This window comes from Stegodyphus dumicola, chromosome 11 (assembly GCF_044657685.1).
Source record: "Stegodyphus dumicola isolate Sdum_Otavi_A_Nest chromosome 11, ASM4465768v1".
NCBI classification, from domain to species: Eukaryota; Metazoa; Arthropoda; class Arachnida; order Araneae; family Eresidae; genus Stegodyphus; species Stegodyphus dumicola.
In genome coordinates, this window is record NC_140778.1 from 81,034,809 (window position 1) to 81,047,594 (window position 12,786).

Here is a 12,786-nt window from a genome sequence, read left to right on the forward strand (position 1 = left end):
ATAATAATCATGTAGGTTCAGTAATGCACTATCTTCTAATTTAAAATAAGTTTTAAGAAAACATAAAAATGGCATCTGAAGAGTAGAATCTTTTCTTAGTATATTTTTATTGCAATAATCTCCAGTAGGGCTCATTGAATCAAATGCTTTCGTGTTAAAAAGCTAATTCCTCAGGTCCTCAGAGAATATTTCCTCATTAGTTCCCATTAGTAAGCAAGAAAAAAATTAGGTACATTTTCTGTCTGTTCTTATAAGTCTAAACGACCTTTAAAAATCTTTTCATGTTGATTTAGAGACAGTTATCAGTGACACACTTGCAGTGTTAGCAGGATCATGTTGGCGGGAATCTTCATTTCGCTTTTATATTATTCATGTAATTAAAGCAAATCATATATTAAACATTTGTAAGAAAGCCTTTGACACTTTCCCTTTACAATCATCTTTCACTAATCCTGTGTTTTTAATTTTTAAAGTAATAAAAATTTGAAATTGACTAATTTTGTCTGAACTGCACTGTATTTGAAAGCAGGAAAGGCTTTTTGTTTGGTGCCAAACAGAGAATGTAACAAACAGGAAAATATAAGCCTAACCTAATACAGTTTCTTTGAATAATTTCTTTTTATTTATTATCACTTTATTTATTATGTCAATTTTTATTATCTCTCTTTATTTTTATAAATAATACCGCTAAAAATAGTCGTTTTATCGAAGAATCAATAATATTTGAAGGAAATATATGTTGTTGGCATATACTTAACACTTTTTAAATATTAAATATTTGTTGCAGTTTGAAGATTATAATGAAAATGATGAATTGTGGGAATTTAGAGACCGAAAATGTGGATCGTCGACACCTGAACCCATTGAAAGTAAAGGAAGGAAAATGAAAATAACATTTCGATCCAACTCTCAAATAAATGCCGATGGTTTTAATATAAAGTTTTCAATAGGTAACTTTATTTTACCATTCTTTCAAATAAATGCCTTTTAAGTTTCTTTGCACTTTTATTACAGAATATATTTTATATACTGCCTTTTAATTTTCTTTGTACCTTTATTTTGGATTAGAGAACTTAGCGTAAACAAACGTTTTGTTACATGTATGCTTATTAAAGATAAATAACTTATGTTATTTTATGTTAGCACTGAATTTTAAATGAATCACATAAATTTAACTATGCCAGATGATTATAAATATATTCTTGGATCTTCCTGATGAAAAAGAGGCTGACAACGCGATAGAGTTCGGACATCCTCGTCAAGTGTATACTATGTTGGGTTTAGTTTCTTCATCCATACTGTCTTGCTTACTGGAAAGAACTTGACTATATGTTCTAGTGTCTTTTATTTCTCGCTTGAGCAGTCGATTTAATTTCTTCATCCGTACTGTTTTGCTTCTGGAGATAACCTGACTGTATGTTCTAGTGTCTTTTCTCGCTTGAGCAGTGGGTTTAGTGTCTTCATCTCTACTGTCTTGATTACTGAAGAGAATCTGACTATATGTTTTCGTGTCTTTATTTCTCGCTTGAGCAGTGGGTTTAGTTTTTTTTTCAGTTTGGCTTCAGTTTTTTTAGATAACTTGACTATATATTCTAGCGTCTTTTCTCGCTTGAGCAGTGGATTTAGTGTCTTCATCCGTACTGCCTTGATTAGCGGAGAGAATTTGACTATATGTTATCGTGTCTTTATTTCTAGCTTCAGCAGTAGATTTAGTTTCTTCAGTTTGGTTTCTGTTTTCTCTGGTTCAGTGAAATGCCCTTCGATGCATTTTCTTGGAATAATTTGGATAATCTACATAGGAAGCCAGATGATCACCCCCAGTGGAACTGATTAACTGTCTCTTTTTTTATCAACATCGTAATTGTACGAAAATTAAACTCATATACAACGCGCCTATCTGAATCGTTTCTATAAACCACTTATCTATCTATAGGAATCTATCTGTATTCCTGTAGCAAAAATACTTTCTAAGTTCGACATTGAGTTTGAACGACTTTACAGTGACCTTTCTGTATCAAATTTCCGCAAGGTTATAAATGACTTTGCCTGCTATAGTAAGCGGTAATTCCAATAATTAGATGGAAAGTTTCCAGACCATTTCTTCTTTATCCATGCAAAATGCTTCAGCTTCTGCTCTCAGACACAATTTGCATGTAATTCTTCAAGCCGGTCTTCTTCTATAATATGATTAGATAAACCTTAAATTACTAATTTGATTGATTCTGCATTTTGCTGCTGATATATATGAAACGAAAGATTTACTTCCCTTACGTTTACCCCCCAACCACACATTTCACAACTCATCCAATGTCTTAGCAAAAATTTTAATTTGACTTATTTTAATAACTGAATCAGATTTGTTCTGACAAATTCCTTTACTTTTGATTGAAGAGACTTCCAGCTGACATCTGTTTCTGATAGAAGAAGTTGTGGAATCTTCTTTCTTTAGTTATAGGTTAGCTTGTCACTAACCCATTTCCTTTTCATCAGTAAGGAATACAAAACAATTTGATTCGCAGATATCTTCTGCTCTTGAGTCATTGGTATTTTCTCCCTCCTACCCGCATGCCTTCGTGATGTAACGACACCACACTCGGCAATTATTTGAGAGGTCCAAGTTCGAAGGTCGGCGAGGCATTGCACATTTTTCATGTGTCCAGCATCAAGAAACCTAATGATTCTACAACAATTTGGCGACATTTGGATTGGGTCGCTTTATCGCCGTAATAATTTTCGTCTCGAACTGCGTCATCCATTCACATGGTGAGGGAGAACCACCTCTCGAATTGCGGCATCAAATCACAAAGTGAGCGAGAGTCACCTCTCGAGTTGCGGCGTCAAATCACATGAAGAGTGAGAGTCACCTCTCGAGTCTCAGCATCAAATCACATGGTGAGTGAGAGTCACCTCTCGAGTTGCGGCATCAAATCACATGGTGAATGAGAGTCACCGAGTAATTATTTTATTTCAATAACTGCAATAGATTTCATATACAACTCTAATCGTATCCGGACCTCACATTTCTCAGTGATCGGATGAAAACAATATAAGACAGAAGACAGCAGTAGTTTCTCAGTTGTTGTTAGTTGTTAGTTGTTAGTTCAGCGTGAGTTCGTAATACTAATATATGTCTGAGTTAGCTCCTCATTTTATATGCGCTTTGCATTGCATTGTGTTTAACATGCTTATTAGTTTGAAGTGTAACTACTGATTGTACTCTAAAGAATTGCACGACTTTTTCTGTGGGAAGTTCCAGAATTCTGAAGTGTTCCTTTCGGTAAAAATAAGTTTTATCAAGCTATCATCGGTACTGTATGCATTCAAACTATTAGGAACTCGTACGCATGTAACAATATTGATATACTTTAAATATTAACCCTTTGCACTTGGGGTCTTTTTCGCGTGGCGCACCAGCAATTCGAGATGTTTCGCGGCCTTTTTGATGCATTTCTTACTAGTAACTTAAAATCATTACACTCAAACATTAATGTATAAAATTAGTATATTTTAACATTTTATACATCTTTACACCTTTATAAACAGATATCTTAAATATTAGTCTCTGTAATGTTTCTCTGTATCGTATTTCATGTAACAATTCTCAAGATGCATGCCCGGCTTGTCGGGGCAAGTATTACAGTAATACGTCGTTTTTCCGGTTTCATTTCTCTGAGAAGATACTTTTCAGTTCAGGATATAGTGCAGCTTTCCATTCAAGCAGATATCTTCGGAATCGGAGGTTGAAGTCAAGGCTCGACTTCAACCTCCGATTCCTAACACGTTTTTATGGATCAAAAACTTTAACTTTAGTAGTCCCTCTGCCACGACTGTCTTTCGAACTAAAGCCGAAAATGCAGTCAGGTTCGTAGTTTCGGACTAATTTCAGATAAAATCTTATCTCTGTTTAAAGAGGTATCATTTTACACTTCATATAATTATACAGAAACAGCACAGGAACCCGCTTCGAAGAAACTAAACATAAACAGTTATTGCCGCGCATCGAGTTTTTGCATCAAACCAAGTGGTGAACAAGAGACACCTCTCGAATTGCAGCATCAAGTCACATGAATAGCGAGAGTCTGAGGCATCAAATCACATGGTGAGTGAGAGTCACCTCTCGAGTTGCGGCTTTAAATCACATGGTGAATGAGAGTCACCTGTCGAGTTGCGGCATCAAATCACGTGGTGAGTGAGAATCACCTTTCGAACTGCGGCATCAAATCACGTGGTGAGGAAGAATCACCTCTCGAATTGCGGCATCAAATCACATGGTGAGCGAGAGTCACCTCCCGAGTTGTGGCATCAAATCACATGTTGAATGAGAGTCACCGAGTACAAATGGTTATTTTAAGATATATTTTTCTAAAAGCCGGAAATGCCTTACAGAAAAAAACCTTATTGTTCTAAAGGTTCGTGAGTCAACAAAGTTTGAAGACCACTGCAGTAGATATATGTTCACAAAGATACATATTTCTCCTGTGTGGAATTAAAATTTTAATATTAAATATCTTCTCTATTTTTTTCTCTAGGTTGCGGAGGTAATTTTACGCAGTACCATGGGCAAATATTCTCTCCCAACTATCCTGTCGTATACGGTGATAACCTCAACTGCACTTACACTATTGGAAAACCTGGACAATATATATCAATTACATTTGATGAAAACTTTAGTATAGAACGTAAGTAACTAATGTGTTAATTACACTATAGCTTATTTTCCCTTTTATTTATTTACGTAATTTCCTTGTTTTCATGAATTAATATTTCTTGTTGTTTTAACTAAACAAAATATGTATTCGACTCGTATCGGTTTCGTAGAAAATTTTAAGCGTAAGATTTAGAAAACTATAAACACTTATAGCTCAATTTTATTTTCTGTAAGTCAATTAAAAGTTGAAATTTGCTTCAATTTATATTCTAAATTATGAATTCATTTCTTTCCATAATCTGCTGCTGTTTTTTTTTATTCTAAAAAGTCTTATTCAAATAAAATTAAAACAGGTTTGAGAGTTCCACTTCTCTAAAATCCAATACCAGTTCAAGATTTTCTGATCTTTGATTCCCTGCTCCGTCACGTTTGATTCCCTGCTCAGTCACTTTCAGCAGAAAAATTCTGGAAGAATCGAACAGGTGACTAAAAATGCATCCCTTCTCTCAAATAGATGAGAGAAAAATATTGTATTGATGCAAAGTTCTGTAGTAATGCTAAACTACGCCTCTGTTCAATTTACGTTGAAGCCAAATCAATGATACAAAAGCAGATAGATTTTAAGCAAGACTCAAGTTTCATGATCAGTTAGGATTTATTTAAATAGTTTTGATAACAGTTTGTCATTTCAATCAAATATTCACATTCAGAAATTTGAGTTTTTTTCTTCTGTCATGCTGCACTAAAGGAGAGCCATATACTGGATTCAAGCAAAATCACAACCTCATTTTGACGTAGATTTTAAATCAACTGATTCAGTTTCGAAAGTGAACTTACGACTTAGTGAAACTTATCTTATACGTTTTATGATTTGGATCACGCCATTGGGAACTATGACCCACGGATCACTGAGTGACTTACTTCATAATTTCAAGTGACTCACTTGAGTTCCAAAAATAGAATTCACTACATAAATATAAATTACAAAACATAAACAGGAAACGAGCACTTGAAGAATTCAGAAAAAAAGAAAAAAATAATTACAATAACTCTTTGGTTTGATTATAAAGTTGCAATAACGAACATGCACTTTTAAAAATAGTAACATAATTTCAAAGAGAAACCTATAAATTTGGCAACGCCGATTCTTATTCCATAATTTCAAAAACCTCGCTTTGGCATTTCGTTCGCATTCGGCTCAACTTATAAATGCGAGCAAATACTTTCACACATGAAATTTATTTTAAGCAAAAATAAGAATAGCTGACGTATTGAAAATTCATATGTTTTTATTTGACTTAAGACTACTGACTATAAGCCAGGCTTGATTAAATTGACATCACAAGTTCAGCATTAAAGGCTGCCCAGACGATATAGTGGTTAGGGGAGCCTGACTTCGATACCGAAGGTCCCGAGCTCGAATCCTGTGGAAGGCATGGATGTAATTGTCTGTCCCTTCGTAGGAGGCAAGGGTGGCCCACCTAGTGGGTGCCTCCATAATAAAAAGACCACCATATCTGGCCTTAGGATTGGCCAATGCCGGCACAGGCAAGTGCCAGCCATTTTGGAAAAAAAAAATTTCAGCATTAAAGAAGCCATTGATATCGAAGAGGAAAAAAATAAAGTTCATTCAGTTATGTTTTTTTCATACTAATTAGAATTATTATTTTGATTTTTATATTTGAAGTTTAAACCATATTATAATTATTTTCTCCGTAAAATTAATATCTTATTATTTACCATGAAAGATTGTTCTAAACTAGCAATAACACTGACCCGAAACGTCATCTGAATACATAAATTTTGTCTGATTTTGATAGCCAGACAAAAATGGTTCCCATTGCTTGATTCATATCTATATTTTAACAGAGATACTTCGAGGAAATGTTATTCCGATTGTTGGTGTGTGTATATGTATATATATATATATATATGTGTGTGTGTGTGTGTGTGTGTGTGTGTGTGTGTGTGTATGTAACGATATTTTCAAATCAATTGATTAAATTAAATTCTAATAATATTGCTTAATAATGTGTTGGCGATTCTCTACCTAAATTGCATCCCTGTTCCTAAATTTTGGCGAAATCCTTTCTTTAGTATAAAATATATTAACCTGTTGGCGCCCGCCAAATCGCCAAACTCATAAATCTGTCATATTACATAAAGTCCTTAAGAACACTCCTGATGAGAAGATAGCGTCACCTCGTGATTTCAATTAATATCGCTGATTGGATGAGCCTCGTGACGCACACATATGTATAAATAGGGCTTCTGCTCAAGGTACGAAAAACAACGCTTGGGAGATGGATGCTAAAATAAACCTACCACATTATATTCCAAAATTTGTCTCATTCCTGTTGCCCCGGCTGCACAAAACAAATAATGTATGAGAAATTACATTTCAGAAAGCCGGTAGGATACCACCTTCAAAGGGATTATCTAAAAAAGAAGATATCCCAAGGATTATACGGATAAAATGTTACGCACTTTAGATGATTTTGCCGCTGTGCGACTTCTATGTTTCTACATTTTTCTCTAGGCGTTCTTGCTTCAAGAGAACCATCCTTCTGTTACCTGTATTCTGGTATTCTGCAGATTATTTTACGTCCAGAGAAGCATCCTTCTGCCCCCTGTGATGCGTGATCTGTGTTTCCATCGAAAGTTCGTCGTTCATCAAATGTGCTCTTACCGTTGACCTACTTTTGAGGATGGAAATCTTTCCCTACGTCTACGCCGTTCTGTGTTGCTCTCGAGAGTTTTGTGCTGTGGTGATTGATCGTGTTTTGCGAAAATCTAATCAAGAGTGCACAAAAATGTGTATTTTCGTGTCGATTTCATCACTCGTATTCTCGTCACAATAAGTCAAACAGAAGCAATTAGTAAAAAGTTTGGCGATGCAAATGATATTATTACTGTTGAATTATAATTACTGATTTAATAATAGTGTTTTTATTTTGAAAATTTTAAAAAGTATTATTTTGGTATAAATGTATTTTAAATTTGGTATTTAAAGGATGTATTTTGGTTTTAATATTGTTTTGGGAAAATTTAAAGAGTATTATTTTTGAGTTAGTTTTATTTATGAAAGTATTATTAAGAGAATAATGGCTAATGAAAACATCTCTGATCCTGATGATTCATTAAGGGCAGCTAGCGCTGAACCTGAAACAAGTATAATTCCCTTTGACGCGCAGAATGATATGGATATAAATTCATGGCTTGAGTACTTTAACAAAACTCATTTAGATAAAGATGAAACGCGTATATGTCAAAAACTGCCATAAAATTACTAAATATGTGGAATTAGTCCAAATTTTAAAGGAAAATTTTTTCGACCCCACTTTAACTACATTTGGTAATTTTGCCGATTACAAGTACAATCATAAAGAGGACATAACGCAATATTTTCGCAAAAAATTAGATATTGGTAAAAAATTAAATCTAACTCATGAAATGATCTTGGAGGGTCTGACGGATGGTCTTCCTATAGAATTAAAATCGTTAATGACGATCAACACACCCTCTGACCCCATCTCTTGGCTTACTCATGTCGATAAGGTTATTAAGATTAGCGAAAATCAACAAATCAAAAGTGCACCTCCCAGATTTGTTACTCCGATTGGGAACAGTCCCCAAGATTACAATCGATTTAATAGAAGTAAAATTTCAGCTTCAAGCTATGAAACTACTGTGAAACAAGATTCTCCTAGACACAACAATTTCCAGCGTTTTCAGAGACCAAGTAATTTTTATAATCGGTTCAGTGGTCCAAGATTTACAAGCCATCATAATTATAATTCTCAAAATAGATTGCCATTGCCACCCAGTCCCTGTAGACTTTGCACCCGGAACGGAATTCCAAATGCTTTTCACTGGTTTCAGGTTTGTCCTTTCAGAGGGGAGAGATCTGATACACCTAATGTTACGCCCCTTGCAATAAAACCAACCCCAGAAACCCCTCACAGTAGTTGACTATTAAAGGTGTCGGGATATTTGTCCAATAAGAAACGTCTAGAGTGTGTTGTAGACAGTGGTGCCACCATATCAATAATTTCTTCCAAAACAGCTAGACAATTACGTTTAAAAGTACAAAGAGTTAGATCATTTTCAGTAACCCAAACTAAAGGAAAAATAATCTTCAACAAAATATGTTGTATACAAATGAAAATTGGACGGATTAGTAACCAAATTACCTTGTTTGTTCTTGATAATAATTTGAATTATGTAATTTTAGGACTTTATGAATGCAAATTATTTGAGTTGAGTATTGATTGTGCTAATTTAAAAATTAAACAGAGAGCTATTGTACTTAATGATGACTGCCATTTTGACAGCCGACCCATATCTCTACACCTCCAACTTCAAGGTGGTACAACAAATGTTTATCCATGTGTTAATAATGATGATGATGTAAGAAATTTTCCAACCTGTAAATCTCGGACTACAAATCCAAAGGAATTAGTTTCTCAGTCTAACATTTATGTGAAAAATGCTGTTTCTAATACTGTCGATAACAAAGAGTATAACTTGGAAAAATTGTTAAATGATTATTCATCTGTGTTTTCTAAAAATAAGTATGATGTAGGAAAAATTAATATTGAACCTCAACGAATTAATTTAAATTCTGATTTGCCTGTATCATTAAGACCTTATAGAATATCCCTTATGGAAGAAGAGGAAATTAAGACCCAAATTGGTCAATTATTACAAGCAGGTATAATTAAAGAAAGTTGTAGCCCATATTCGTCCCCCGTGACTTTAGTACTTAAACGTGAGGAAGGTAAGAAAACAGATTGTGTATAGATTATCGAAAATTGAATTCCCTGGCTAAAACAGATGTAAACCCTCTTCCTCGCATTGACACTTTGTTAGACAAATTAAGTAAAGCAAAAGTATTTTCTACAATTGATTTGAGATCTGGTTTCTGGCATATCCCGATTCACCCTGCAGATACTGAGAAATTAGCTTTTTGCACGAATTTTGGATTATTCGAATGGTTAAGACTCCCTTTTGGTTTCAAAAATGCTCCTGCAATTTTTAACAGAACAATTATACGAATATTAACAAAAAATAAAATTAATTTCGCTTGCAGTTACTTTGATGATATAATCGTTTACTCTTCCTATGAGAAGGAACATTTAGAACATTTAAAAATTTTATTTGAGGTGTTTAAAGAGGAGCATATTAAATTGAATCGAAACAAATGTGTGTTCGCCAGAGATCAGATCACATTTCTTGGCTATGAAATAAAAAATGGTAGAATAATTCCCGATAACCATAATATAGAAGTTATTAAGAAACTTAAAAACCCCAGTAACACCAAAGAGTTACAAAGAGTTTTGGGAAGTGTGAATGTGTATCATAGATTCATTCCGAATTATGCAACTATTACAGCTCCATTAAACAGACTCTTGAAAAAAGATGTCAAGTGGGAATGGGATGACCAATGTCAAAAAGCTTTCGACGAAACGAAAAGAATACTGATTTCCAAACCTGTTTTACAATTGTATGATTCCAGTAGGCCATGTCATATTTTTGGTGACGCTTCTCAAACTGCTGTTGGAGCTGTTTTGAAACAACCAGATGAAAATGATGTCCTTCACCCTGTGTCATATCATTCCCGAACTTTAAGAAATTATGAGAAAAACTATACAATTATTGAGTTAGAATGTTTGGCCATAGTAGATGCCCTAGACAAATTCTATTACTATCTGCATGAACAAAAATTTGTTATACATACGGACCATGCGACCCTCGTTTGGCTCAAAAATGTTAAAAATTTAAAAGGTAGACTCTTCCGTTGGTCACTCAAACTAAGTATGTTCAATTATGAAGTAAAGTATCAGAAGGGCTCTACCAATATTGAAGCTGACATGCTTTCTAGACATCCTGTTTCACAGCACCTCCAACATTATGTACATTTACTTGAAAGAAATGAAATAATCCAACAACAAAAAAACTGATAATGTCTGCGGAAAAAATTACCAAGAGATAAATGATATGATGGTAATTAAGAAAAAGAATTTTTATAAAATTGTAGTACCTAAATCTTTAAGATTAAAATTGTTGAATAAAACCCATGAAAATTTTGGTCACCCGGGAGTTCAAATTATGCTGAACTTAATCACCCCTCAATATTATTGGCCTCATATTAGAGAAGATATCGGAAATTTTGTTAAACATTGTCATACTTGTCAACTTAAGAAAAAACAGAAAAAATTTGGTCTTATGCAAGACGTACCCCCAACCGACAAACCTTTCGAATGTCTCTCTATTGACACTGTGGGAGGATTTAATTATTATAATTCTACAAAAAAATATTTACATGTAGTTATTGACCATGCAACAAGATATGTCTGGGCTTTTCCCTCTAAAAGTGTAACTTCAGAAACCTATGCCAATTGTCTAAAACAAATATTTCAAATACAAGTCCCCGAAAAAATTCTGAGTGACAGGAATGCAGCCTTCTCTTCCTCTAGATTCAAAACATTTCTTAAAAAGCATAATGTTAAACAACTTTTAACTTCATCTCACCATCCCCAGACAAATGGTGAAGTAGAAAGAGTAAATCAATCAATAGTAAGTCGACTAAAATGTAAAGTAAATTCTTCTTCTAAAAACGTACCATGGACTAAAGTGCTAGAGCAAGTTGTTATCGAATATAACAACTCCCCTCATACGGTAACTAAGTTCACCCCAGCATACTTACTATTTGGTAACCTCCCTTTTGAATCTCCATTTGATCAAAATAAATACCCTTCCTTAAATAAAGCAAGGGCTTTAGCAAAGAAAAGAACTATCGAATACCACCGAAAGAATAAAACTAGATATGATATCAGATTTGTAGAATCTAAATTTCAACCTGGAGATTTTGTCCTTTACGAGGAATTCGAATACCCAAATACTAGACTTCACCCTATTCAGGCCCTTATCAGATTATGAATAAATTATCTGAAGTGAATTATGAAATCGACAGGGAAAATTTTCACACGAAGAAACCAACTGAGATTGTACATGCGTCAAAATTAAGGTTCTATTATCCACCCGAGAACTTTAAATTACATCATGAATAAATCAAAATTTATAAATCAATAAACTATCCATAACCCTTCTTTTAGTTTTCATCCTGTTGTCCCCCTTAATAGTTGATTTATCTCTCAGTGTCTGAAAAGTTTGCTGCCCTTTTCTTTTACTGGGCTCCTTCAAACTTGAGTTTCAGGTTCAATGCACTTTCCGTGTGGGAAACACTCAATTGAGGCTATACTGCAAGTAGAGTACTATACCCTCACATTTCCTTGAGCTCATGTTTTCCTATGTTTGCGTTATAAATTGTAGCAACAGTTGAAAAAGTTAAATTTCAGTTGTTGAAACTTCTGAATTTCATTTTATGTTTCTGCAGCATCGTGTACAAAAACTGGTATGGATGTTGGAAGTTAAATTTTGTTTTGTTATCATTAATAAGAGAAAAATAGAGTGACAAAATATGTTAAAAACCTAGCAAAATGTGTATTTTCAACAAGAGTATAAGAGCTCTAGTATCGTGACATAAAAACTCAAATGTTTTCAGTGCCAATGCTAATCCATAATTCTAGCGCTAATTAAATGATACGGAGATCTCCAAAGACCAGTAAAAGACTGAATGACAACTCTAATGATTGTACGGACTCATACACAAACTGTGAATGGCATGCCCTAAGATATAAACTTACAAATTCAGTTATATTACTATTTCCTATTGCCGCGTAGCTAACCAGCAATATGTTATTAGTGCTTTATTTGTTCTGCACTTAGTTACTATATTATAATTTCATTAATCATTTATTATATTTTATATACTGTATTAATTATATTCAAATATTTTATGTCATATTTTATGTAAACATTTTGTGTGCCTTGAGGTAAATCCAATCAGTTTTCCTACTCACTTAATTTCCTAATAACTAAATTTTCTGCTCTCACTATCTGGACTGTCTTGGGTCGACGGCCGCGACTACAAGCCTTTTCAGATGGGGGAGGGATAATCTGTAATGATATTTTTAAATCAATTGATTAAATTAAATTCTAATAATATTGCTTAATAATGTGTTGGCGATTCTCTACCTAAATTGCATCCCTGTTCCTAAATTTTGGCGAAATCC

The 12,786-nt window shown here is 33.9% G+C and overlaps 1 protein-coding gene across 1 annotated transcript in view; it reads left to right on the plus strand.

Moving 5' to 3' along the window:
• The window catches only part of LOC118193658 (cubilin-like), a 435,777-nt gene that overhangs the window by 374,695 nt on the left and 48,296 nt on the right, over positions 1-12,786 (plus strand). The window contains exons 56-57 of the mRNA XM_085826886.1: positions 788-950; positions 4,530-4,679. Coding sequence (XP_085683012.1) covers positions 788-950; positions 4,530-4,679 — 313 coding nt within the window. The remainder of the gene's footprint in view (positions 1-787; positions 951-4,529; positions 4,680-12,786) is intronic.